The sequence below is a fragment of the Filicampus tigris genome, chromosome 3 (assembly GCF_054856515.1).
Source record: "Filicampus tigris isolate MCC_2025a chromosome 3, RoL_Ftig_1.0, whole genome shotgun sequence".
NCBI lineage: Eukaryota > Metazoa > Chordata > Actinopteri > Syngnathiformes > Syngnathidae > Filicampus > Filicampus tigris.
The window spans coordinates 8,774,898-8,802,640 of record NC_141219.1 but is presented as its reverse complement, the minus strand read 5'-3'; the positions used below and the strand labels follow the sequence as shown (position 1 = coordinate 8,802,640).

At 39.8% G+C, this 27,743-nt stretch overlaps 3 protein-coding genes across 8 annotated transcripts; 1 reads left to right on the top strand and 2 right to left on the bottom strand.

The window, feature by feature from the left end:
* Positions 1 to 181: 181 nt before the first annotated feature.
* Positions 182 to 5,969, bottom strand: LOC147149790 (F-box/LRR-repeat protein 3-like). The gene is made up of 6 exons (XM_086026751.1): positions 5,636 to 5,969; positions 4,796 to 4,991; positions 3,932 to 4,096; positions 3,722 to 3,844; positions 2,445 to 2,616; positions 182 to 2,105 (listed from the first exon to the last, which is right to left on the bottom strand). Exons 2-6 carry the CDS (start codon positions 4,988 to 4,990, stop codon positions 1,465 to 1,467), a joined length of 1,296 nt encoding a protein of 431 aa, XP_085882877.1. The 5' UTR covers position 4,991; positions 5,636 to 5,969; the 3' UTR covers positions 182 to 1,464.
* Positions 5,970 to 7,892: 1,923 nt separating this feature from the next.
* On the bottom strand, positions 7,893 to 19,436 carry tgfbrap1 (transforming growth factor, beta receptor associated protein 1). Of its 4 annotated transcripts, none has more exons than XM_086025163.1 (13): positions 18,251 to 19,436; positions 16,566 to 17,281; positions 15,683 to 15,877; positions 15,431 to 15,585; positions 15,225 to 15,307; positions 14,961 to 15,141; positions 14,658 to 14,818; positions 14,050 to 14,107; positions 13,833 to 13,976; positions 13,363 to 13,506; positions 11,994 to 12,153; positions 11,323 to 11,789; positions 7,893 to 10,161 (listed from the first exon to the last, which is right to left on the bottom strand). In XM_086025163.1, exons 2-13 carry the CDS (start codon positions 17,260 to 17,262, stop codon positions 9,973 to 9,975), a joined length of 2,634 nt encoding a protein of 877 aa, XP_085881289.1. In that variant the 5' UTR covers positions 17,263 to 17,281; positions 18,251 to 19,436; the 3' UTR covers positions 7,893 to 9,972. The 4 variants fall into 4 exon arrangements, with proteins under 4 accessions (XP_085881289.1, XP_085881288.1, XP_085881290.1 ...); XM_086025162.1 differs by having other exon boundaries at positions 18,361 to 19,436; XM_086025164.1 differs by lacking the exon at positions 18,251 to 19,436 and having other exon boundaries at positions 16,566 to 16,788; positions 16,902 to 17,088.
* cul4a (cullin 4A) lies at positions 18,819 to 27,191 on the top strand. 3 transcript variants are annotated; one of them, XM_086025166.1, is made up of 20 exons: positions 18,819 to 19,452; positions 19,956 to 20,071; positions 20,248 to 20,352; positions 20,699 to 20,767; positions 20,864 to 20,937; positions 21,007 to 21,169; positions 21,235 to 21,324; positions 21,421 to 21,503; positions 21,810 to 21,877; positions 22,087 to 22,205; positions 22,287 to 22,479; positions 23,349 to 23,453; positions 23,749 to 23,859; positions 24,004 to 24,089; positions 24,208 to 24,315; positions 25,478 to 25,591; positions 25,659 to 25,764; positions 25,856 to 26,028; positions 26,105 to 26,257; positions 26,342 to 27,191. In XM_086025166.1, the coding sequence occupies exons 1-20, from the start codon at positions 19,317 to 19,319 to the stop codon at positions 26,435 to 26,437; spliced, it is 2,268 nt and encodes a 755-aa protein (XP_085881292.1). In that variant the 5' UTR covers positions 18,819 to 19,316; the 3' UTR covers positions 26,438 to 27,191. The 3 variants fall into 3 exon arrangements, with proteins under 3 accessions (XP_085881292.1, XP_085881294.1, XP_085881293.1); XM_086025168.1 differs by having other exon boundaries at positions 18,820 to 18,998; XM_086025167.1 differs by lacking the exon at positions 18,819 to 19,452 and adding an exon at positions 19,614 to 19,752.
* The last annotated feature ends 552 nt before the right edge of the window (positions 27,192 to 27,743 follow it).

Genomic DNA, 27,743 nt, shown 5'->3' with positions numbered 1-27,743 from the left:
GCGCGCACACGCACGCGCACACACACACGCACACACACACGAGTCCACGTCCACTGCCAATGTCATGTACCCCGGACTCCATGTAGCAACTAATTAACATTTGCAAATACAATTCAAAGGCCGATTGTCAACCTTGAACAGGCAAAGCGGTACAGAAAACGGATGGAAGGTTTCAACACAATGATTTAAATTGTTCCTTTATTGAACAGTCCAAGGGTGATGTCCTTCAGTGAGTCCACAGACAAGAGATGTATTATGTGTATTTTAAGACTTAATCCAGTTACATTCCCACGTGACTGTCAAAAAAAATAGTGAAACATGAAAACATCTCTTAGCCTAAGCAATAAAGTTTCACCAGCCAAGACGTTAGTTGAGCACTTTTTCAAGATGACGTCCATTTTTTAATTCTAACTACATATATTAACAGTGACCACTACTCAAGCATTGGAGTGGGTTACTCTTTCTTGAATATAAAAAAAAAATCCCAACAACCTGAACTTTTGAGTTGTACAAAATAGATGTGGGTCCGATCAGTTTCAACCTGAGATAATGATGCAATATATACAGTATTGTTAGAGGCCCTTATAAACTGTGTGCATTGTCTCAAATGTATCGTACAAACATGTACATACTGAGGACTGTACTGTACATTTCAAAAATCCAGGAGCTCATAGACAGCATCATCAATTCACAGCTAGAATACTGTCTCGTGTAGAGCATTGCCAAGTATGTTGCAGATCAAATACATATAGGATGCCTTTTAAAATGACCTTTAGTAATATTTGAGAATTATTATAAAGGATATACCCAGAGTTAATTAATCGATGAAACACAGATAATGAAAAGTGTCAAATCCTGTAAAATAGTGATACTCAAGAGTTAAAGATTGTTGTGATCATTCGTTGGAACTGCAAATCCTCCTTGTGCTCTGTAGCTGGTCATTGAAAGTGATAATAAACATTATTTTACCCTGTGCCTCCATATATTGTAGATAATGACAAAGGTCTGTAAACAGCTGAAATTAAAAAGCAGAACGTTTGTGACTCCAATTTGAAGGGTTATGCACTATATCAGAGGATTAGGGTTTATTGCTCAATAAATACATGACGTACATGATACAACTGCCACAATGTCCCCTTCATTACAAGACATTTCTGTTGATTCCCACAGAAAATGTCATACCTAAAATCTGCAGGAACAATACACCTGCTCTGTACATTACTCGGAGAACAAAGTGCTGGATGTTTTGTCAAAACAAAAACAATTAATTTAAAGATATATAAATATACATATAAAATATATACAGACTTGAATTTTTTTTTTTTTTACAGATTTCTTTTGGAACCCACGTGATTAGATCAAATCTATATATAGATGGCATTTTGTCCATGTCTTATTATAGTATATTTAATTTTGTCAATAACACCCAAACAAATCCACACAGCTTCCAACCCTCACACAACTTCACCAGGTTGGCATCATGTCGGGGAACCAGACGCGGCCGAGATGCTTCGACACTTCCCAGTGGATATCATCCAGCCCGTAGCGGTGATCTGGAACAAGCACTTCTTCCATTATCGATAACTGTGTCAGTCTGTCTCCACACATCTTGACAAACTCTACAAAGGCGCTGCAAGACACTTCACACTCTCCCAAGCCGATGGCTGACAACTGCGTGCAGCGCTGAGCTATGCGGATTAGCTCCTCATCCAGTGGCCGCAACCCATTAGCGCACACCACCAACTCAACCAGGCGAGGGCAGGTGAGCCCAACACGGCCCAGCACGTCTTTGCTGACCGAGCGGCCAAAATACAGATGCGTGACGGGCAGTTCGTCACGGAAGAAGGGTCCAAACTCATCCTCATAGAGGAAGAAGTACATGACCAGATTGAATTTTGGGGAGTGGCGCACCATGGCGTCCCAACTGCTCTTCTTGATTGTGTGGAACTGCTGGCCTGGATTCTCACTCACCACGTCGATGCGCAGGTGCTCCAGGTGAACATGCTTTTCTGACGAAAGTGCGATGAGGAGCTCATCACTCAGCAAATGGTAGTTGAGAGCCAATTCTCTCAAACCGTGGCACTGATCAGCCACACATAAGATGCCTGAGAGAGAAGAATTTGACTTAGCCTATTAAAAAAATACCATAGTAGCGCGGTATACTCAAAAGTAGTAAAGACATTTTATATTGAATTGCAAAAAAAAATAAAAAACATTAAATTTGTAGTCCTATAAACATACACATATATACACATCCTCCTGAAGCTACACACTTCATTTTATGTTTAAAAGTTCAGTCATCAAGCCAGACAGAATTGATCTTCCCAAGATGGATTGCTGCACCAACTTTGCACACCAATAGCAAAAATTGTTCTAGATCAATCGAATGGTAATGACAATTTATCACGAGTCCTTATTCCCTAATTTGTTCTTGTTGTCAGTACCTGCAGGTGACACGTGAGGACAACTGCTCATTTTCAGCAGTTTCAGCGTGTCGCTGTTATTAGCCACAAGTACTTTGAGGGAGGGGTCGTCTACAGGCGTGTCATCAATCTTCAGGGAGGACAACGATTTGGAGTTCACGAAAACCACCGTCAATGCGGAGATGAAGTGAGACTGTTGAACAGTTGTAATCAAAGAAAGAAAATGGTTGACTTTACATATATGGCGTGAAAGTCCCATATACATTTGTGCTCATAAAGAGGACAGAAGACAATGGGGACAATGTCTTCGTGCTATGCTGAGTTAAAGCAAAAGTCAACCCAAACATATTTTTTTAAGAATATGTTCTGTGAAGGCCCAATAGCTGAAACACAAGCATTCTGATTAATATTGTCGTTGTGGAATATGAGTTAATCCACCCATTTTTAGCCAGCTCTGGGGCTGGCCATTTTGTCACTTCTGTTGACTGAAAATGACATCACAACTGTTCAGGACTCAGGTAATGACCAATCATAGCTCAACTTCAGAAAAGAAGTGAGCCGTGATTGGTCGTTATCTGAGCCGGGTCTGTGATGTCATTTCCAGTTAACAGAAGTGAAGAAATGGCCGCCCTGTGAGATGGCTAAAAACGGACGGACTTTGCTGCATATTAATCACATTGCCTTGTTTCAACTAGTGGGCCTGCATAGAACATATTCTTGAAAAAAATATGTTTGGGTTGACTTCCGCTTTAATGATGGTGATGTTCTGAATTATTTATAATTTAATTTGAATACCATTAAAAATAAAATAAATGTGTTTGGCTTGATCACTTGTGTTTTCTTAGAATGAATGAAGAATGAAGAATATCTTAGAAATGATGTCCGGTTATGTAAAATAATGAACACAACTGTACATTTCGAGCCAACAACCACTGCAAAACTGTGCCTCAAAACTGCATGCATTAAAATGGCCCACAATAGTGTCTGCATGCCAGAGACTAAGGCTAGGTTCACACCGCAGGTCTGAATGCTCAATTCAGATTAAAAAATAAATAAATAAAATAAAAATCTGATTTTTTTGGGGGGATAGTCAGTACCTGCAGGTGACACGTGAGGACAACTGCTCATATATACATACATACATACATACATACATATGAAAGTGGCCCAGGTCGCATTTGAAAATAATCGTAATTGAGCCGTTTAGACTGTCATAAAAAAATGAATAAAACAAAAAAAATTAAATCACAAATAAAATTCTACCACAGTGCAGTTTTACCTGTGAAGATTCAACTGACCTTAGGCAGCTCCATGAAGCTGGGCCGAGCTGTGGAGATGAGCCCCAGTGTTTTCAGAGAGCAGTTAACAAGCTGAGAGAGGATGTCACATGCCGCTTCTGCTGACTCTCTGCTGCTGTCCACCTGCGTTTGAAAAAACAAAGACTCGAATATAACCTGAGACGGCAAATCTTCAACGGCATCTGTTCTTCCCTCACAGACGGCTTGTACCTTGAAGCTGACATACTGCAAGTGGTTGGCATGCCTTTTGATGATTTGTTTAATGAGGTCAGGGTGTGTGGCCTTCAGGTAGGAGCTAGCAGGCTGATTCAACTCAAACTCAAAGCATCGCCACAGCTCAGGCATGTGAAAAGCATGGTTCCAGCCCCGGCAAACCTGCATACAAATCACATCATTTTAAATTTACAAAAATTTCCACATCCATCTGTAAACCTTGACAACCTAACCTGACTCATCACACCACAAAACACTAAAGTGAGAACTCTTCAGAAAGAGAATATTCACATACTTTGAAAACATATATATAAAAATACCTACGAGTTGGGAGAGTGCATGGAAGTGGTTTCCAACCAGCCACTTTTGAACTGAAGTTGTCACTTTGCAATATTCAGTGTCTTCAAATATCAATGACAATTACTTTTGTTGAAAGTTTTCAGTTAACGTGTTCTATCACCAAGAGCCAGATTGAACCCTTTGATGAGCTGATTCTGGCCCGCGAACCTCACGTTTGACATCTTTGGTTTATGCTGTTCATATATGTTGTCATTACAACTACATGTCATGATTCCCTGCACTTGCTTTAGGAATTATTTTGCAAAAGGCCAAAAACTAAGTGAGAAGCCAGGTCTGCTGTGAAATTAATGTTAATGAATTATGATACTGAATATAATTTTCCACTTCAACTGTCTTACATTTATCATTTATACTATGAGTCATCATTCTGTCTATGTTCACTAAATAAAGAGTGCAGTGACCCAGCACGTATCAAAGTTCTATGCAAAAGAGGCAAACCACTGCTTCCTATTGTGTACTTTCCACTGATTATACTGACTGTGGACTTGTTCAAATGTGTACCTGAGAAGCATACGCTCTATCCAGTAGAGGCAGATACTGGAAGATGTGGAGAAGGACCTCCTGCGGCAGGCATTCCCAGTGGACCACTTCTTCGTCAAGATCTGTGTCCCTCCTCTGTTTACAAGCTCGCTTGAGAGACCCGCTACTGGTGCCACCCCCGTCCTCCTGTTTAGTTCCCTGGAGACCTCGTTTCATCCTGGAGGTTACATACAGATAGACTGAGGGGGCTGTCGTAATCATGTAAATATTCATGTTCAGATAACAGATGTTACACCGAACTGATGGGATTTACATTAGTTATTGATATTTATACGTTCTTGTTATATATTGTAACATTAATTATTACTTCGAAAGGATTTTCTTGCTTATATTCTGTCATAATCTTTTTTTATATTTCATTCAGGGTGACTAGGGGAAAATGATGTATGGTAGGTTGGCATACTATCAAAGTCAGCATTGCAACTACTCGGCTCATCTGATAATGATCAGCGGTCATAGAAGGGTGGACACGCCTCCCTTTTGACACAACAAACACGAGCGTCTCATGACCAATTCATAAACTAAACGTTATCTGAGACTCGTCGAAACAGTTTTCCGAGCAAAGCCACTCAAACTCCGGAGTTAGTTTTAACTTTTGGGTTATGTCTAGCATTGGCTAAAACTGACCGCATCAGTAATTTACTTACAACGCAACTCAAGAGAGTTAGCTCGCTCATTCGCATGCCATGTAGCTTAGCCAAGCAATTAGCTAGCACATTCTGGGAAATGTAGAACTGCCAACATGAAATCGTCAAATTAAAACCCGATTCGCAATAGACTACCCAAAGGTCTTCCTCTTACCTGACTTCGCCTCAGTCAGCTGCTTGTTATAAAAAGCTACCAGACAGCGTCAACCAGGTCCGACACAACAAAACTGCGTTCGGGCTAACCGACCGCTCAAACACATTGGACCATAAAGGGTCGCGATTGATTGAGAGATTGGTAAATAAATATCAGCGAGGATGCGATGAGTGGAGATTTCCAGACGCCGTTTCGCCTCCAAACGCGTGACCCAGATTCGTCCCTCAACGTTGCTTCTGTAGTTCAGTCAGTCCGTTTAAAATGGCGTTTGTGTTGCAGGCAGCGAGAAGCTGATTGCTTGCCTGACTTTTCTGCACTTGCAGTAAAACGTCAACCGGAGGCGCTAGTTCACTGTGCAAAACAGTTTAGTAAACTACTCTAGTCGTTTAATATTAACAGGAGATTTTTTTTAAGACACTGGCAAAACCAAGTACGGATTTAAAATGTTCAAACTCTTAAATATACTTAGATCATTCCGGAACTGGAGGACATTTGTGTCAACCCGATGAAATTTCAAATAATCAATTCATAAAATACAGAAACATGCACGGGTTGTGTAAATTGTAGTAAAAAATACTCCTAAATATATATATTTTTTTAAAATGCTTCTCTCTGCCTCTCTCTCATTTCTGATGATTTCGTTGGTCTCTGTTCCTTTAAACATTGTTTTTAGTCATAGAAATATTTTAAATAGTAGGAATTGTTGAATAGTTGAAAACCTTCTTGTGTACTCCTCTCTTCCATTATTAACATTTCCCCGTTGTTTTCAGCTTTAACTGAATGCCCTTAATGCAGCCCCACACTACTCATATTATCAGAAAAGACAATCACATTGTTGTTGTTGTTTTTGCTGTAAACAGGGCGGCGTGCAGACCGACTGCCTTAGCACATCTGCCTCACAGTTGTTTGTTTTTGACCCGTTAGCATAGCAGCTAACACAGATAGCCCGCATTGTTGATCCAAAACCCTTGTTCGTTTTTAATTGCTAATAGCAACTAAAAATACATCATACAGGTAATTAGTATCACAATCTTCTTTATTGGTCAAGTAGGTTAATATAAAAGCATACAACAAACAACAAAGTAGTTGGAGACACATAGCACAACATACATCAAACAGGCCACTATTTAGTTTATTTACATTTTGGACGTAACGCATTGAGTAGAGATCATTGAGCAACATAAAGGGGGCAGTAGGGTTTTTTTTTTTGTTTTGTTTTGTTTTTCACTTAATCCCCAAGATGTCGGTCAGTCAGCCATCAAGATCTTTACCACAGTTGACATTAACCTATTTCTGCCAAAACATAAATAGGCCTATGTTTTCAAATGGTGTAAAAGTAAAGGTAAAAAGTTGTCAAAAGAATAAATACTCAAGTGCATATATACCCAGTATATTACAGTAACAAAGTATACATCCACCACTGCATTAATGCTTTTTAATTTAAAAATGTACGATAGAATTAGGACTGATAACAAACCAATAACCTATCTATAATCTCTGTGAAACATTTTTTTCTGCTAATCTGAAACCTCATTAATGTGGAAAATAAAATACCATACCAAACAAATAAATAAAATAAACAATTTTTTTGTAGTTTATTTAATGGAAAAATAATTGCGTAGACAAATTGTGAATGTGCACATGCAACGCAGTGATATAGTGGTACTGGTTAGCACATCTTTCTCACGGTTCTGAGATTTGGATTTGGTTTTGAATCAGAGCTCGGACCTTCCATGTTCTCCCTGCACTTCGTCGGCTTCCTCTGAGTTCTCCAGCTTCCTCCCACACTCCCCAAAACATGCATGTTCGGTTGACTGAAGATTCTAAATTGTCCAATGAGTGTGAACGCTTGCTCAGTGGGCTGTGATTGGCTGGTGAGCACTCACCCACTCACCAGTAACCCTAATAAGGACAAGTGGCATATTAATGTAATGTGCATGTTATTTTGACGTACATTGTCATCGTAAGGTTTTTGTAGGTTTGCTATTCTGTGGGGTACATCAGCTCTCTGAGTTGTTGTGTATCCTCCAGTGGGACAGCCTTCACTGTTCACAACTGGAGGCAAGCTTGGTGAAGATGACATCAACATTGTGTACATTAATCAATTGGCCACTGCAGTGCTGATTAAGAAATCAGAAATACCAAAATATCTCCTCAAGACAGAGGCCCGTGTGAAACAAAGCCATGGTACATCATTCCAGGTACATCTGTAGAACATATTTTTTAAGCGCAGTTCATGGAATCCAGACCAACAAGATTGAATGTTTAGTATTCAATTTATTAAATGGGATGGTTTTGCAGATTGAACACTGCATCCCCCTTGCAGTTGACATGAAAAGCAACAAAGAGGTACAAAATGTTGACATACGTACATAACCGAACACATTATGAAATACACCTGTATGTCTTTTTTATTCCAATTAGTTTAAGTCAGGTCATGATGGTGGAGGATCCTATGAAATGAACATGTGTATAACTTTAGTTTGTGTCTTTAAAAAAAAAAAAATAATAGTAATACAACTACTTCTGTGGTGATTCCAATTATTTTGTGTTTTGCAGAGTGATCGAGTTTTAAACACTGAAGAGTGTTTTTGGATAAATGCCATGTGGAAAAGTAAGTCTACTAATCTATATATGAATCAAAACACTATGTCAGTCCGTAAAACATTTGTCAAAAAGCAGTAGAGGAATTTCTTAGGAGTTTGTATATTGTGGTTTACAGTGTGATCAATTTTCATAACGGACAGTGAAACAATTCAAATACAAAAGTATTTCATACATATGAATTTGTAACCGTGTTAGGGTGAAACCAGTGTGACTTGCTTAAATATCCTATTCTTTCAGTATCAAAGTGGGGGTTTAACTTTTATTTTCCCACAAATTCCCTTCTGTGCTGAATCGCAGTAAAAGATGTTGAAACATTCATCACGCATCATGAAAAGTCTGTTTTTTGACAGTGATTAATCACTCACTTGTCATTCCAAATTACATGTTACATATGACTAATTTCAGATACTTGCAATGCCACCTTCGCAGTGCTGCAGAATAGAAACTGAATAACTGATAACTGAGTAAGTTACATTTTGACTACGTCAGCTTCATTTTGCATGCATTTTATATCTTACGGTCACCCTGTGCGTAACACTGGAAATTGCAGCAATGATAATACAGCAGCATCACCGGGGAAATAAATCAATTTGAACAAAGCAAAAGGAACGATTACGGTGCTTTGAATTGGAAGCAATGTTTTGTCAATTGTTTAGGTAATTAAAGATCTTTTTGTCATTTATACATCATGCGCTTAGAGGTAAGCAATAAACTGAATCATCAACAGGGAAAGTCATCAAAGTCACCAGATGAAACAGTAAATTACAACATACAGGTATGTATGGTGTTAATTACAATAACCAGAGCTTTAAGTGGAAGTCAACCCACACACAAGGCATTCTGATAAATATTGTGTTTGTGGAATATGAGTTACTGAATTAGAGTTAATCCACCCATTTTTAGCCATCTCTGGGGGTGGCCGTTTTGTCACTTCTGTCGACTGAAAATGACATCGAAGTTGCTCAGGGGAGCTGTGATTCAGCAACTTTGATGTCATTTTCAGTCGACAAAAATGACAAAATGGCCGCCCCCCACTCATGGCTAAAAATGGATGGATTAACTCTAATTCCACAAACACAATATTTATCACAATGCCTTGTTTTAACTAGTGGGCCTGCAGAGAACATATTCTTGAAAAAAATATGTTTGGGTTGACTTCCTCTGTAAGGCAGAAGATAAACAGCCAAAATAGCCTTTTCATCTGAAAAACTGGGCCTTAGATTCAAAAGTACCCAACACTCTGCATGGTGCTTGTTAGATTAATAAGACTAATAAGGATATGCGTTGTAACCGCGTTCATACATATTCTTTCATTAAAATGGTTTGCAACAGAATTAAGACAAAATGGCTAATAAACCAGTCACTCAGAGTGAACTGAAAAGTTGAGGGCAAACAACGACGCTCAGATGTGTGTAGGAGTCTTGTTTCTGATTAAATTAAGAGACAGGTCAGTTGGCTCTGTCCTTGTTAAAAAACAAAACAAAACTGAATATGTTGTTTTAACTGCATCACACGCTCAGAGCATCTGCTCCCTGTCACAATTCCACTTTCCTCTTCTGCCAAACACATCGCTGTCTTTGTGATTCTTGCAGACTCCATGAGCGACCTGACCACAGCAATGGATGCTTTGCCCTCGTCCCCAAAGTCATCAGCGATGCCAAAAGCCAGCACTTCCGCGTCGTTTTAGTGCTTCGAATCAGAGATTACACTATTGCGTGATTAGCCAAGGCTCACGTGTGGTTGCCGCTGTTAGGTAATTGTCTCTTTGATGGGGAGTCCCTCACTCTTTGGGCGACACAATGTGTATGGACAGGCACGCCACCCGGCAGACACACCACTTCAGGGTCACTGAAAGTGTTGTGGCATAAGTGGCATCCCTTCTTTGTCGACACAGCAATTGGCTTCTTTGTCTCTTTCAACTGGATCAGAAAATAAAAACGTTTGTGAGTGCAATGAGTTCCAGTAGTAAAAACTACTAAAATTACAAGGGATCTTTTATTGAATTGTGGCATGTACTATAAATACAAATCTTTTCAAAACTTTTACCACCATTAATGTGACCTATAACCTGCACCATCTCAGTTGAAAAAAAATCTTTTAGAGCGGTGTTAAAAAAAAACAAAAAAAAAAAAAAAAAAAAAAAAACTCTGATAATGTAGTTGCACAAGTGTGCAAACCCTCTTACAAGCGGGCATTTGGCTATGTTTACAATTAACCACTCACATTCAAATTCATTTTAAAAGAGAGTCAGTACACACATGCCACCATTCAGAGAAATGTTTTGTGTTAACACAAACTGGAATGTGCTCATAATTCCGACCACCACCAAACATACATATTGGAATTATATAGCTCAGACTAGGGTTGCAGGATATTGGAAAACCATGCAGTATGGGTGTTGACTATAGCGATATCGATGTTATTGTGATATTTAACCTAACATTTAATCAAGATTGCCTTTTTTTAATCTAATAAAAGAAGTATCGGTATATTTTTTTTCATGCGGCAAAATAATCAAGATCAATGTGTTCTTAGCTAATTAATTGTAATTTCCCTAAATAATGTGAAACTATTGGGTGGCGATACGCATTTAAGTCTGCATCTGACTGGTCAAATTCAGACAAGCATACAATTCCATAAGAAAATTATTTCATGTCTTTGCGATAAGCATATTGCGGCCGCCATTTTCGCGATTTCAATATTTTTTCGTTATATTGTGAAACCCAAGCCCAGACATATGAAGACTGCTGATTGGTGTCAAATGTACTAAATAGCAAGTACTTGCCAGAAAAGCTCCTTCAATGTTACGGTCCTCCTCCCTGAACAGTTTACTTCTCATTTTCGCATTTATTTTAGAGCCATGTACAGTTCTTAGTAATGTCACTGTTGTGCAATATTTCCTCCACAAATTTGTGCAACCACATTATCTCAGTTATTTAACTTATCCTCTCAAAGATTTAATTTAACAAAAAAAAATGGCATTTGAACAGGGATGTGTAGACATTTTTTATATGACACGATATGCATCTATATACGCATGTATGGATGCATATACTGTATGTATCCAATCACACACTCACCTTGTCGTGCAGTAGTTGAAGGTGTTCAGAGCGGGCGAGCCCGAGGGCAATCTGGGACGTGCGGGAGGCATGCATACTAGCCCTAATGGCTCGACCCAGAAAGGGCCGTAGCAGCTGCAGCGACCAGCCTTCCGGCAGTGTCCTCAGCACATGGACAGGATCAAACAACTCTCCGTGACGATTCAGGAGGTCAACTGCTGCCATTTCTAGATCTCCACTGTCATTGCACACAGCCAACTGAGATTTCGCGGTGGCACTTTTGTCAAGATACATCCCCAGTAGGAGGTGGAACACCTGCTGTCTGTAAGCAGAATCCCGACAAGACGAAGTCCAAATGCAAAAGGCCTCGGCAGATTGGAAGTCTCTCAGCTTGTGCACTAAAATGTTTAGTGCTTTATCATGGTCCTCCAATTTTCCATACAGAGTTGCACACTCCGGCAGCAGTTGCTCACAGTTTTCCATCTTACCTAAACAACATAGGAGCAAAAAATAAAAAATGCACTCACAGCAGTAATTTTTTTAACAGAAAGAATCTAAAGGAAACTCTGTGTTGCAACAAAATTTGTAAGGTTGGCATGTAAGTATGACAGTGATGAGAAACATGTTGCCCAATAAAATATCAAACAGCTCTTAATCTAGAATCAAGAAGGCATTTACAGTCATGATCTCACCTAAAAGATACTGAACTTTGTACAAATTTGACTCCCTGAGTAGAGATTGGAGCTTCTCTCTGGATCTGCTGAGCTGCTCTTCATTGGTCGGAGACTCTGCCATTAAAGATAAGACCCTCTCCAGGTATAAGACTGCCAGATGTGTGTGGAATTGCTCCTCCTACAGACAAGAAAATCATCACAACTGCAATCTAGGTTCTCTAACATGGTCTAATCACTGGCACTTATTTTATAGTTCTGCATTTAAAAATGATGAGAACAGGAAAAAAAAATCCCCCTAAAACAGACTCACTTGTAATTTTTGTCTTGTTTTCTGTTGGGTTTTAACAGTTTTTGTAATACCCACATTTAGGTCAAAATCTGCGTAAGCCCCATGACGTCAGCGCCAGAATGATGCCAGCAAATTGCGATTATATTTCTGGTTGCTTGCTGTTATTTATTTATTTATTTTTTTTGTGAAAGTTGAGGAATTAAGCAAAACAACACAAAATGGGCGAGACAAAACACAACTAGTGTAATTTGCAGCAATCATTTCAATGAGTTTTGGTTGGAGTTTGGAATGGAATGGTTTACTTTAACAAGGATCCAAGTCATCCTCCTTCCCTGTGCTCCAGGCTTATACCTCTCGACATCCCCGTGGTCACGGCCGGCCAACAAGAATTGTCCGGCCAGGTCACCAGTGCACAACTCTGGTTCTCCCGGCTGGTGTGTTCCCCCCCCCAAAAAAATGGGACACTTAGGTGTCCTTGGGTGTCTTGAAGAGACAATATGAATCTCATTTATTATTATTGTTGAAGAAAAACAAGCGGGGAGAGAGTAAATGAATCCAAGCCACTCATTCCCCCATTCTCTAATAGTGAGCGCCTATGGAGAAGTTTATCATTCTGATATTTTATGAGAATGACTTCGGCATAAGTAGAGATGTCTACATAAATTTGGGTGACTCTTAATCGTGGTTTTCGGACTTCATAAGCGACGTATGTTTAGCGTTTTAGACTGTACTAATTGTCTCCGGTTCTTTCGCTGATGTCACACCAAGACATTGGTGCGTATCAATTTTGGCGATGAAAAGACGGCATTCCCGGTGAATTTTATTTTCAGATTGCTCTAAAACTGAATTATATTATTGAGAATGAATGCCGGTTGCATATTCCTGAGTAAAAGAAATACACAAAGTGAGTTTATTGGTGAAACATGGGCCATCTAAAGGCAATGGGTCCTTGAAGTTCAAAACAATAGAAGGTTCTATTTTTGTTTTTAGCTTTCGTAGTGTATATATAAAATTAGTTTAACAATAAGCTCCACATGTACAACACATGCTACTATCGCTATTTTATTCACCATCAAATGAAGATTCTGTGAGCAGTACCTGGATCCGTTGTTCAAGCACCAGGTGTTCCAAGTAGAGAAGAAGAGCCTCCCTGTGCTTTTCCAGGTATGTAATGACATCCTCAGGTTTGATGTCTGACTGGGTTTTACCAACAGGCCTCTTAGTGAAGATGTGGACAGCTGTCTGTGAAGAAAAATGAATGCCTGCGTTACCATTGGAACTAAATTGCATGATACACTATAATCAAAGGAAATATTCACGGAAAAGAACCAGTTTCGAATAGACATATACTCAGTGGCCGCAAAATTAGGTACACAATCAAATGAACTCCAATACAAGACCCGCATGAAAAATTCTGTCCACAAAGATAATGCTCCGTTTTGACCTACAGTAATGGAGAGGTATTTATTTAACAAATTATTATTCTGGTTGAGTCCGCTTTTTTCTCATCATCATTTAACAATTAACTGAAACTGAAATATGCAAGCAAATAATAGAGGTTGACCTACAGTTGGATTCTTGTGTAGAGCCCAATTTGCAAACTTCCACACAAGGTCCACATCGGCAGTGGCGCTGAGAAAATCTACAATGTATTCAAAGAGATCAGGTCTGGTAGAGTCCTGCAGTTCCCTGTCTGCAACACGAATCCACATCTGAAAAACAGAAGTGCATTAAGAACTCTGTCCTATCACATTATTGCAGTGTCTCACATTGGTTTGAGTTTACCTGAAGTGCTGCCGGATCCTGACCATTAGAATGGTAAAGCAGCCCAAGTGCAAAATATCTGGCTCAGGGAGGAAGGAAAAGGGCGCTGATGAAACAAGATCTTTACTGCTATACAGTAGTTTTCATACAACGTACTACATGATACTCGAGTGGTAATAGGCAACTGCAGATCTGACAGAAATGCTCTTATGAAGACATGAATCAACTCTGCATTTAATCTCAACGCTCACTGTTGTGATCTTGGTTGCCTTTAACTCATTCACTGCCATTGCCGAATGTTCTTGTCTTTTCAGTCCAGCTATTCAATTCCAGGAATTCATTAATATATTTTTTTCACTTTTTTTCAAAGGTTAGGGTAAAAGAGGGTCTGAAAATGTCTGGCAGTGAATGAGTTAAAGATGAAATTTTCATCTTCCATTTCTCCATGTGACTCTTAAGTCAGGTGCTCAATAAATTAAACATTAAACAAAAGGTCTAAAGTGCAGTCTAGTTTCTGTTTTAATGGGAAATTTTAGCTTTGTCTGATCCATTTCATCATTTACTCTACACTGTCTGTTCAAAAGCAGCCTGGAAAGGGATGGAAAACAAAACACACAGAGCATACATACTTTTGATATTTCTCCAACCAGGGGACAGAGTCTGCGAGCAGACAGGCATTGTCTGATGCTAGCAGATCTAGAAGGCTGTCATGATTCTGTTCAGCATACAACTTTAACAATGCAGTGTCCACATCCTCTCTGCAACCATTAACTACCTCTGTGCTTCGGATCTGCAAAGTGAGCAGGATATGCGTGTATAATAAAGTATGAGGCACATGGATGGAAAATAACAAAATCATTAAACCTCTGACAATACAAACAAACAAAAACATTCAAATGTGTCATAAAAATAACATCGATTTTCTACGTTACCTCTGTCAAATAACTGATTAGGAATTTCTTGCATTTCAACACTTTTTCCTGATCACCCTGTGCCAGGTGGTTGAGATCTGCAAATTCATGGAGAGGAGGGTGGCAGCGTGTGAAGGAAGAAGAAGCTGGCAGTAGCAGTGGGTAGAGAGAAATCAGCTCACGTACATCCAGCTGTCCTTTCCTACAAAGCACAAGAAAGAATGGAATGTGGTGGAAGCCAACTGACTGCCCTGACAACTTAATGCCACATGAAAAAAAAAATACCTGAAATGTTCTTTTGCTTCTACAAACTGAAGTTGGCCAAACTGTATGAAGCCTGCCTGCTGCAGGATTCTTTTGTACAAAACCTGTGAAATCGTGGAGACAATTAGTTTAAAAAATATATTTTAGTTTTTTGGGGGAGAGGGGCCAAATTATATTTCACAATTATTATTTATTACAGAACACATAACAAACAGACTGTTTATTACCAGGAATTTTTCTTTGGGAATACTTCTTTGTGCTCCCTCTGTTAGGACAAGTGCCTCCTCCACTCGGTGGCTGGCTAGTAAGTCCTGGATCTGTCTCTCCAGCGGCAAGGGCACCATAATGTACACAGCTTTAGTGGATGCCACAATGACCTTCCCTAAGAAGAAAACAAAAAACAACTTGTCAGAACTCCACTACTCTACATTGTATGAAGATAAAGAAAAAAAACAGTAGTAAGATTTGTGCGTAAGTACCTTCAAAGTCTTGCAAAATGCGTCCATCCCTGAATGAAAGTGTCTGTTTCAGCTGTTGATCCAACATGCTGTGGACAGTGATGAAGCTTTCATCTAAGGCCACCACATATGGGAAGCACACAGCCGCACCAATGACACTCTCGGACCAGTTGACGGGGGCCCGTTGAGAAGCCCCTTCTGCGTTGGCAAACATGCCTATCGGAAAGGGGCGGGGGGGGGGCGAAGATGTTAAAGAGACGGCAGATCGTATTATCTCATTTGAGCGCGATTGACATGAGATTAATATGTATTGATGATAGGTTAGTTAGACTTTGCAAAGCAGTGATGCAATAGCCAAGAGGGAACCTGTTCAATTATTGGCGCAGCGCCGGATAAATGTGCAGCTAAAGAAAAACTTTTCCGTTTGGCTATGTCTGCTTGCGTGGGTGTAATGACCGACTAGATTCAGCAGATGGAGGTACATTGAAAAAGGATTGCCGTGTGTGGTAGTTGGTGGTGCCCTCTTTGTATTGCATATAATTGTCATGACGGGGCAGAAGGTCATGAGTTTTCAACCACATAATCACATTATTTCATAATAGTATGGTATAATGGCCATTTAGATGCAAGCAGGCCCCAAAAAACATCATGACACAATATAGTGACAGCTCTGATTAAATTTGTTTTTTGTGTGTGTGTGTGTGTGTGTGTGGGCGTGTGTGGGGGTGTGTGTGCGTGAAAAATGTCTAAAAGAAAATAACTTAAAAGGTGCGTTGTAAGCGAGTTGCAAATGCCATGAGTACATGAATAACATGCAAAATTAAAAGCCCAAAACTTGAGCATCATTGAATTGAAGCTAAGCTTTGAGTTGAAATGGATTCAAGCTCAACATGACACAACTTACCAAGACCACCTGGTGCCGCCAAGAGGAACTCCTCCCGGGCAATCCTCTTTACAATGGGTTTCCGCTCCTCACTGTTGTAAGGGAAAAGATCTTGAGCAGCTTCTGTGTTGTAGTTGAGGATCATGTACTGTGTCGCCAACGCCAGGCACAGGAAGTAACCATCGAGACTGACAGCACAGGGTTGCTCCGGCGTGCTCACCTCTTTGACCAGCTGCACCCTGTCCTCATAAACCATGTAAATTTGCACTGTCTTACGCTTCAAGGAAAGGACACCCATTTCCACGCAGAATGGATCACCGTTCACCGGATTCTCATTAATGCAGAACCTAGTCACACCTCTAATCCTGGCGCCGCCTCCTGATGTTGACGGCACATTTTCCAGAGTCACCATGTCCACAAGAAAAACGATTCCATCGCAAAGGACTATTAGACGCTCTAAAGCGGAGGCAGCCCGCAGCTCGGCCACTGGCTTCTTAAGGCCCAAGTATTTGTGCAGCAGTTTCTGAGCCGAGTAAGTCAGTCTCCCTTTGGCGGAAGTGAGTTCGTCAAGCAGGAAGTGGTGGATGAAGCAATCGTTGGTTCCCACATACAAGTGTTTCCCGCAACATTCGATACATTCAATGTTGATGCGAGCCTTGTCGCCCATAAGGAGGTCCCGCTCCACAGCCGGGATGAGCTCGAAGGCCTTTACACTCATCTTGGCCAAGGCATTGAAGCTAAAGAAAAACAAGAGCGGTAGGAATCAGTTTATCTGTACAAGAATGGTCAGTATGGAAATAGACTATTACAGTGATAATATCATTGATGAAAGGGCCATTTTCCATGTGAGATGTAAAAGGGCAATGCCAGACAGACAATTTCTCATTTCCCAAACAATAGACCAAATGGAAACAATTTTCTTCCCAGTTCAATTAAAGTTCAATTTTAAAAAATAATAATGTATGGCTCTTGAGGTGGACATTTTTTTTAATCCAATTCACTGTACAGACATATTAATCACACAAAGGTTTGGAAGTTAAGATTACCTATTTAGTGGACCACAACACCTTTGCTTATGTAATTCCCAGCCAGCCTACAGCACACAGACAGGCCAGCAGAATCAACAGTAGGACAGAAATGAGATCTGTGTTTATGCTCTGCCATCCACATTATTTGACACTTGATTGGAAGTGCAGTACATGCAAGTGATATAGTGCATGACTTCCTTGTACTGTATTCTGAATGAATAACTGTCACAAACGTGATGTATGCGGACAGTACGAAATTCATTCCGTGTATCTTTTTGATGCTATTTATATTTAATGTGTTACTTGTAAAAATGTTTATTGTCCTGTTTAGCAGGCTACAGCACACATAAAAATCATAAAAACAAAAAACAGCTACGCCCTTACAAGTGCTAACCCTAAAAACGTTAGTGCTAGCTAACCTGTCAAATGCATGGAGACAAAGGTCACTCATGGGGTATACTTGATGTTAACGTTAGTAAAATGTGACACAATGCAGTTGAACGACGTAGCAAGTTAACACAGTGCTGAGGATATCTTGCCTCCTTTTTAATTCATTGAAGAGGAAGCTAACGTTAGCCTTTACTGATGCTCTGCTGCCAATGCTAGCAAGAGATTTGTGACTGGCAAAATCAAACAATTATCAAACAAGTTTACGCACACACACAGAGTGACACTTACATTAACAATACAACGTTTCCAACCAGCCTTTCGTCCCTTAAGACGATCTGTGTGTACCAACTCCCTGCCCAGTTGCCCTCATGCTTGCTGGTATAGTGAGCATAACTTACCGCTCAGACACCCTCACTGAAACAAACTGGAATCATGGGAGAACATTAGCACGACTCCTCTGCAAGTAACCACGAAAGATGTAGACGGACAAATATCAACACGTCCATTGTGACAGGTGACACAAAACCACAGGAAATTGCATGAATGGTTACGTTAGGTCTCGTCTATCCAGAATTAAACACCGCCCATAGCATCCGACACTCACTTGGATCTGACTATTCAGAGTTGCATTCAAGTCCATTCAGTAACAGGAAATAGTGTACGTAAATCAAACCGCTTCCCAAAAGCTAAGCAAAACATGATTCATTATATTATGAGGATTTTTGGTTTATTTTTTATTGTATTAAAATTATCTATTGTTCTCTTCCGCTTTCAACATATTAATATGGTTAGTTTCTGTGTCTTGATTCAAGTACACGCCGTTTCAAAGTGTACATGAACGCAACTCGTTTACTTTTCACCCAAGATGCACCTGTCCAAATGAACCGAAAAGCCATTTTGTTGTGCAAGCTAACCGTTTGGACAAAAAACACAAAAACAACAACAATAACAATCTGTCAGCATGAATAACATGGACCCGTGACACAAACCCTAACTATTCCGCGCCGCGATGTTAAAACCGAACCAACTCGTCCCTGTAAGTCGTCAAACGTTTTGTGGATTAGCAATGATGCTAATGCGTTGCGGCGACTACCTTAAGTATGCTACAGTTACAGAAGCACACTGTTGGCTAGCTGGCTTCTCTTTATTGTTTTATTTGATTGAGTAACCCAACATTACGAATGGTTTTCTCGCAGATGTGCCGTATGAAGACCTTAGCGCATTTTATAATAATCAAAGATACCTGGTTCAAGGATTAGGTTTTATATGGTAACTAGGCGGCTGAGAAATCAAAGAAAACTTCGCAAAAACACTTGGAAAGAGCAAGCGTTAAGCTTTTAGAGCTAATCTGATCATGGCCGAAGACACCAGACAGGACAAGAGGGCCAATTTCTCGGCTATAACGGACACCAACGGGATGACCAGGACATCTTCCATGTCTTCAGGAAAATCTGTCTCTTCCAAGAAATTAGTGATAAAAAATTTCAAAGGTATTGTTCTCAACATCATGTTAGCCACAGTGACCTCGTTTTATATTGAAAGACAGGATGACTATTCCCTGCCAATTAAAGGTCAACATATGATTTTATAACAGGTGTAAATTATTTGCACATTTGGTAATTAAGTCATTAAATGACTCAAATGTGGAACTTAAAATCACATTAACGTTGTTATTATGAAACTGAAGTTTCTTACTTGACACCCCTGGCAATGTTTTGCAGCTTTTTGACGTGTTAGAACTAAAATGTTTGAGGTAACAGTTGGAGTGCTAGCACTGGATGCCCTGGGCTGTAAGTAGAATACAGTATATAGACTTTCCTCAAAATATCATACCACATATATATTACTTAATCAGTGATGTTTGAATTAACTGCAAATATTTAGCTTGAAGTAAGCAATGTTATAAACCAATATATTTTACAGCCAATCTAACCGAAAATTGTACTCTGACTATCAGTATTACATGGTTTTGGCTGTGCTTTGCTCATTACAGATCGGCCCAAATTAGCTGAGAACTACACTGAGGACACTTGGCTGAAACTGCGAGATGCAGTCAGTGCCATCCAGAACAGCACATCCATCAAGTACAACCTTGAAGAGCTATATCAGGTTTGCTGTTATTTTATTGCCAAGTAGTCTGTCAGTCTTACAAGTTTAGATGTCGAAAGTGAATCTATTCAGTTTCCGTCTGTTTTGATTAAATTGAAATTCTTAATATACATTATCCAACATAGTTGACGCCTAATGTTTTGATATTTTTTTTGTCTTGTTCTTTCTTGTTGAAGGCTGTGGAGAACATGTGTTCATATAAAGTCTCCCCCACATTGTACAAGCAGCTACGGCAGGTCTGTGAGGATCACGTGCAAGCCCAGATCTACCAGTTTAGAGAATATCCTTTTATTCTGCAATCAGCATGTTCAACCCTCCGAACCATTGTGATGTTTTTTGTTTCAACATATGAGATGCACTGTATTTCACATCCAGATTTGTTGCAGAGACATTTGTATCCAAAATTATGCCCCTATAGGAAATATTTGCTCAGTTTTGACACTCTTAGAAGGATGAGTACTGCATGATATCAGGTGTTAGATTTTTGATCATGCATTTACATGAGAGAGGCACTCCTCAATGTGACGCAGTGCAGTTTTACATTACTTTAATTATAACCACACAAAGTCCAGAAAGACAATTTTTAAAGGTGACCTGAAATATTTATTTCTTAATATGGAGCTCACAGAGTCTTTGGACAACCTTTCTTTCCTGAAGAGGATGAATCGCTGCTGGCTGGATCATTGCCGGCAAACTGTAATGTTTGATCAGCTCATTGCCTTTGTACTTAATGGTAACTTGAGTGTAGATATTGAGTGTAACAATAATTGTCTTACTTGTTCTTTTATATAGATAATGATACGAAGCATCTTTCTTTTCCTGGATCGCACATATGTGCTGCAAAGTTCCTTGCTCCCATCCATCTGGTAATTGTGACCCATGCACTCACTTTGCTGAGTGCAATGAGGAGATTGTTGCTTATTTCTGCCTTTCAGGGATACTGGGCTGGAGCTATTCCGTATCCACATTGTAAGTGATAGTGTTGTCCAGAAGCGTACAGTAGATGGCATTTTGGAGCAGATCGAACTTGAGCGGAATGGTGAGACAGCTGACCGCAGTTTGTTGAGAAGCCTGCTGGGAATGCTTTCAGACCTCCAGGTAGACAATTGACTGCCAACATTGCTGAAAGCATAGCGTTTTATTTTGATCTGATGTCTTTATAGGTTTATAAAGTGGCTTTTGAAGAGAGGTTTTTGTTTGAAACAAATCGATTGTATGCTGCAGAGGGACAGCGTTTGATGCAAGACAGAGATGTGAGTAACACTGCAGCATTAATTAATCTGTCATGTCAGTGCGAATGAATTCACGCACAAGTATATTACATAAACTTTTGTTTTCCACGCAACCAGGTGCCCGAGTACCTGCACCATGTGGCTCGTCGGTTGGAAGAGGAGAATGATCGTATCGTGAGCTACCTCGACCTCAGCACCCAGTATGACTTGCATTTATAATGTCAAAGTGTATCACTAAAAACGTATTATATATGCAAAATAGATAGATGGTTACGCCCTTGGAAGATGAAAAAAGGATGCCTACAATATGTGGTATCATCTTGTAAACAGTGTTATTGATCCCCGCCCAACATATTATTGTCTCTTTGAATTAACTGTAACTAAACAATCAAACCTAAAATACGTCAGACTGCAAGAAAATGTATGTAGTGTACATAAACGTATGGTTTCAACTGTACATGTTTTGTTCCATTTCCTTTTCTCATGTAGTCTTTACTATCTTGTAGGAAACCTCTCATTAGCTGTGTTGAGAAACAACTTTTAGGAGAGCACATGACTACAATATTGCAAAAGGGTACGTAAGCCCAAAACTTTATTTTATTTCTGTGTGTGCATCATATTAAAACACTTTCACCATCTACCGAGTGTCCACATATCCTGATTATCCTTTACTGTTAAATGATCTGTTGGGAAAAGATTTTTTTCAATTACATAGAATGTATTATTTTAATATGAAATTGTATATCCATTTAATATTGACAAATTTGTGTAACATTTTCACAGGTTTGAGCGTTCTGTTGGACGGCAATCGTGTGACCGAGCTGGCCCTCCTTTACCAACTGTTCAGTAAGGTGAATGGAGGACTGCCCATATTACTGCAGTTTTGGAGGGACTACATTAAGGTGTGCTCATTACACCCACAGACAAACACCTCACACATACACTGTCCCGTTGACCTTATAATATCTACTTCATGTCCATAGTCCTTTGGTGGAGAGATTGTTTGTACACCAGAGAAAGACAAGGACATGGTACAAGAGCTGCTGGACTTTAAGGACAAGATGGACAATGTGGCTCAGAGCTGCTTTGCACGGAATGAGGGCTTCATCAACGCTATGAAGGAGGCCTTTGAGACGTTTATCAACAAAAGGCCTAACAAACCCGCAGAACTCATTGGTATGTTGAGTTTAAGAATCAATAGAATTTGTATACTCCTCTCAGAAACTGTAAATTCAATTCCTTTATTTTTCTATATTTGAGTTTGATATCAAAAGATGAACAGAGTAAGAGAGAAGATCAACATTTCAGCTTTTATTTACTGGTAGTTACATCTCGTTGGTGTTGGGCCGAAACCTCCCATGTCATAATTTGGTCAATTTAACATTTTTTCACAAATCTATATATTTGGTCAGTCCACATAAGTGTGTGTTATTGCACTAATAATCGGCCAATCGAAAGTTTTGAAAATGTGTTTCTTGCTCTTGTTAATGGTCAAACAAACATGCTTTTGTTTGGTCAAACAAACATGCTTTTGTTTGATCTCCCGAAAAGTGATGATTTTGGAGGTACGATGATTCCGCCCAAAAGCAACGATTTCTGAATGTCATACAGTTTTGGCGACAGCATCATTTGTAACGGAATACCACATTTTTAGGCAAAAGTACTGGAGCAGACTTAAAATACATGAAAGTGGATAAAACTTAATTTGTATGCAATAAGTGTCTCAAGCCTTTAGCATTCTTTTTATGCTTTTCCAGTCTTTCACTGCAACCACTTTCAGGTTTTGTTTTGAGGGGTTACTCCCGTCATTCTCCGCTTTAGTCGGATAAATACATGCTGTATCGGGTTTATGTGTGTTTATGTAAAATATAAAAAAAATACTGAAACAATTTTAGTACAAAATTTGCAACTGTCTGAAAATAAAAGATGGACTGTTCATCTGATCATTTTGATGTAAAACCTTTGGTGGGAGTTATAGGTTGCATATTCCAGTGTTTATTTTTTACTTCACTCCAGCATTTATTTTCTATTTTCTTCCATTCCAGCTAAATATGTGGATTCAAAACTAAGAGCTGGTAACAAAGAGGCTACAGAGGAAGAGCTAGAGAGAATTCTTGACAAGATAATGATAATATTCCGCTTCATACATGGTAAGTTACACATTTTTGGGTGGTGGGGGGGCTCACTTTGTGCAATGAAGATTGGATTACGGTGTTGATGCATTGCACGGCTAATGTGACAATACACCTCACAACAACATTGTACAACTCACTGTCAAATTCAAATTTCCATGGATGGGGTTGTTGCTTACAGAAGTGACTGGCGTGCAAAGCGCGACTACACAAGATGGTTTCAACACAAATAGAAACAGGGGCATAAATGTCAGTAAATGCTTCTACTCGTTATATACAAATAACACCATTGTTGTCTTGCTTTCTTGTCTAGGAAAAGATGTCTTTGAAGCGTTTTATAAGAAAGACTTGGCCAAGCGTCTACTGGTTGGCAAGAGTGCTTCTGTAGATGCTGAAAAGTCCATGCTCTCCAAGCTGAAACATGGTGAGTCTGTCGTCCAATTTATAATTAGTATAAATCCAGCAAAGTTGGACACTATATTCTAATGGGAATTTCGTATAATGACGAAGCATTGAAAAAGTGTAGACATGTTTTGGCTGTTATGTTTGTGCTTTTGACTTCATTCAGAATGTGGTGCAGCATTTACCAGTAAGCTAGAAGGGATGTTTAAGGACATGGAACTCTCCAAAGACATTATGATCCAGTTCAAACAGGTACTCACATACTCTGGCCACATATTGCCACTTTGAAAATGTAATCAAATGTAATGAGAGAATGTAAAAGGTAATTTCATGCAAATTGTGTGCATGAAATGTTGGTGTTTCCTCTCAGTACATGCAAAACCAGAGTGAGCCAAGCAACATTGAACTAACAGTCAACATCCTGACCATGGGCTACTGGCCTTCGTACTTGCCGATGGAGGTTCACTTGCCCCCAGAAGTAAGTATGAGGGAGATAGTGAAGTTGTTCTTAATCAGTTAAACCATAACCATATTTATATTATTCATTGTCCACATACAGTGCTTTGAAAATGATTCATACTCCTTATGCTTTTTCACATTTTGTGACCTTACAATCACAGACTTGAGTGTGTATGTGACAGACAAACACAAAGTAACACATCATTGTGAAGTGGAATGAAATTAATACGTTTTTCAAATTTTAAAGTAAATTTAAATCTGAAAACTGTGGTGTGCATTTGAACTGAGCCCCCTGTATTCTGATACCACTAAATGCAGTTCAGTGCAATCAATTTGCCTTCAGAAGTCACATAATTAGTAAATAGTCCGCTTGTGTATAATTTACTCAATCACTTACATCACTATCACACCTTTCCTACAGCCACAATCACAGATATTTTTTACATTAATATCTCTAATATCTAATATTGCCAATTAAAATATTGAGCCGTATTTTGTCCACGGAGAATTATTGGAATTGCTCTTAATGGATCAGTATAGAGTGTTTTCGGGTATGTGCTGAAAATAGTAACATATCCCACGATCCCATGCGATCATCCACTCTGGACTTCCAGATGACAGTTTTGTGGCCGACTGGGTTTGCGATGTGTGTGTTTACAATTTACATGATGGTGACCGGAGGGTTGTGAGAGCAAAGTGCTTCCTTCATTCAAGAAACGCAGCACAACCTAATAAATAAGATGCATGCTCAATTGGTCTGAAGTCACTTTCCTTGTTTCATCCTTTTGAAATGAGCAGTCATCTTCATCTTTCACTTTTTTTCTGGGCGTTGAAATCCCTGATTTGTGATTACTTTCGGGAGTCTGTAGAATCCTTTTCTGACTTTTCCTCCTCGATTTGTACAGCCAACAACAACAAACGTAGTAGGCATAGCAAAAGTCCTACTTGCTTTGCTGAACAGTAACAAATGAAGCGATAGCAGAGCACGACATTCAAAATGTACGCTGGGCAGTGCATTCTGGGTAATCCTGAGACTTCGAAACGATCTATTGGATTTTACAGCTACCTTAGATTTTGCAGGTGTAAAATCCTGTCCAGTAAGTCAATGGTGCACCTATTATTGCACTTATAGTGCTAATCAATCATCTCTGACCTTTACAGTTTTGTTTTCTTTTTTTGAGATGGTGAAACTCCAGGAAGTGTTTAAGCTCTTCTACTTGGGGAAGCACAGTGGGAGGAAGCTGCAGTGGCAGCCCACACTCGGCCATGCTGTCCTTAAGGCGGAGTTTAAAGAAGTAAGTTCATACATTATCATAGCTCAGAACTCAGCTTGCCTTGATAACTTCATTCATCATCCTGTAGGGAAGGAAGGAGCTACAGGTTTCCCTGTTCCAGACATTAGTGCTGCTGATGTTCAATGAGGGAGAAGAATTCAGCATGGACGAGATTGGTACTGCTACGGGTATAGGTTAGTGTTGTTTGTTTATTGTCTCAATGATTTAGTAGCTAAGTCAGTAGACACGCCTAAGGGATAACTTAGCTTTTCCCTTGCCGTACAGAGGAGGGCGAGCTCAGGCGTACATTGCAGTCCCTGGCCTGCGGAAAAGCCCGCGTCCTCAACAAGATTCCACGGGGGAAAGATGTAGAGGACGGGGACCGTTTCAATTTCAATAATGATTTCAAACACAAACTTTTCCGTATCAAGATCAACCAGATCCAAATGAAAGAAACTGTAAGGACACATTTCATGGAGTGCCCAGTCCCAAAATCAGTGCTTGCTTTGCTGTGAAGTTACATTTTCCTTGTAGGTAGAGGAGCAGGTCAGCACAACAGAGCGGGTGTTTCAAGACCGGCAGTATCAGATTGATGCAGCCGTGGTGCGCATCATGAAGATGAGGAAGACCCTCAGTCACAATTTACTTGTGTCAGAGCTCTACAACCAGTTGAAGTTCCCTGTCAAGGTGACTAGTCTAAAACTTCTCTCTCAGCACATGTTCATGCACACTTACAAAGCTCAGTTGTCTCTGACTCTCTCCTCCCTGTAGCCCGGCGACCTGAAAAAGCGTATTGAGTCCCTCATAGACCGAGACTACATGGAGCGTGACAAGGAGACGCCTAACCAGTATCACTATGTTGCCTGAGGGGGCAGCAGTGTGGAGCCATGTTTTCGTCAAGTGTTCGGCTGGTCCCCAAAGCAGCCCCACAGTCCTTCAGCCACCAACTTTATTCTTGGTGTCATGATATTGGGTGCAGCATCCAGGTCACATGTTTATCCCGAGAATCGAGACTTGGCTGGGTTTTGTCCCACATGCGATGGCTCTGGGCTCTGCCACGGGAGTTAAGTCCAAGAGGAGGCTGGAGGAATGACCCAGGTCGTTTGTTTGGTTCAGGGGGGAAAAAGACATGCACTTTCCTTTCATTTTGCTTTGTTTTACTGCTGTGGGAGGGGATGTTTTTGTTTGTTTGTTTTCCCTCTATTGCTTTGCTCTGAAATCATTTCAGGGTGAATTTTGTTGTGTAGAAGTTTTAAGTGTTTAATTTCTTCCGAAGAAGTTATCCCTATTAGAAAGTTTGATTGTTACTGATGTGAAGGGAGAGTTGTGGCCGATGACAATGCAGGTGAACTACTTTGGATTATTTTTGAAGGTTTCATTTGTTTTACCAAATTGCTCTAATGTCATGTGCTGAATTTTTTTTTTTTTCGTTTGAAATTAGATTATTTTCATTGTAACAACGACAAGCAGAAATAAATGGATATTTAATGAATGATTTGACACCTAAGTACTGTTATTTTTTAGGATTCAACTGTCCCTTTTTCTTTAGAGTGTGAATTGTGCAACGTATTGAAAACTGTACTACAGACTAGAGCAATATAAATTCAATGTTTGAAAAGTGCCTTATCTGCTGTTCAAAATGTGGACGGGGATGTGTGAGGAGAATGTAGCAGGATTCTGCTAAGTGTTGAAGAGGAGCATTAAAGCAGTGTGCGTTCCTGCTGGGGTTTTACACTCCCTCGTGAATTGATGCCTGTCAGCTGACTTAACCACAATACATGTACTTTGCAGTTGTGTGCGTGTGCGAGCGAGAGAGAGCTGTCACATGCTATCATTTCCTGTGAATGAAAAGTGCATTTACTTTATTGATTAATTTATTTTTTATAGGTGTCTTTAACAAATGATATTCGTCATGCATTTACCGCAATCCAATGGAGTTATTTTTATGGGAGGATATTCCAAAAACTCACGCTGCGCAGAAATTAAAACCGTAAAGGCCGAAGTGTGCTTCATTGTTAGTTCCTATGTGAACCGAATGTGTAAATACTAAAGGCCAGCGTTTTGGAGCAGAGTGTCATTGTAATTTGTATGAACTGTAACTTTTTTTTTTCAACGGGGTGGGAGGGGGAGCATGTGATGCTCCACTGTAAATTTCAAACTTGGAAACAACTAA

Excerpts from the sequence above, each read along its gene's own strand:
- LOC147149790 (XM_086026751.1), bottom strand. The coding sequence starts at position 4,990 with ATGAAACGAGGTCTCCAGGGAACTAAACAGGAGGACGGGGGTGGCACC. Across the intron at positions 4,097-4,795 it reads ATAGAGCGTATGCTTCTCAG|GTTTGCCGGGGCTGGAACCA; the intron begins GTACACATTTGA and ends ATTTGTATGCAG. Across the intron at positions 3,845-3,931 it reads TGCAGTATGTCAGCTTCAAG|GTGGACAGCAGCAGAGAGTC; the intron begins GTACAAGCCGTC and ends TTTCAAACGCAG.
- tgfbrap1 (XM_086025163.1), bottom strand. The coding sequence starts at position 17,262 with ATGAGTGTAAAGGCCTTCGAGCTCATCCCGGCTGTGGAGCGGGACCTC. Across the intron at positions 15,142-15,224 it reads GAAGCAAAAGAACATTTCAG|GAAAGGACAGCTGGATGTAC; the intron begins GTATTTTTTTTT and ends TGTGCTTTGTAG. Across the intron at positions 14,819-14,960 it reads TAATCAGTTATTTGACAGAG|ATCCGAAGCACAGAGGTAGT; the intron begins GTAACGTAGAAA and ends CTCACTTTGCAG.
- cul4a (XM_086025166.1), top strand. The coding sequence starts at position 19,317 with ATGGCCGAAGACACCAGACAGGACAAGAGGGCCAATTTCTCGGCTATA. Across the intron at positions 24,316-25,477 it reads AGGTTCACTTGCCCCCAGAA|ATGGTGAAACTCCAGGAAGT; the intron begins GTAAGTATGAGG and ends TCTTTTTTTGAG. Across the intron at positions 25,765-25,855 it reads TGGTACTGCTACGGGTATAG|AGGAGGGCGAGCTCAGGCGT; the intron begins GTTAGTGTTGTT and ends CTTGCCGTACAG.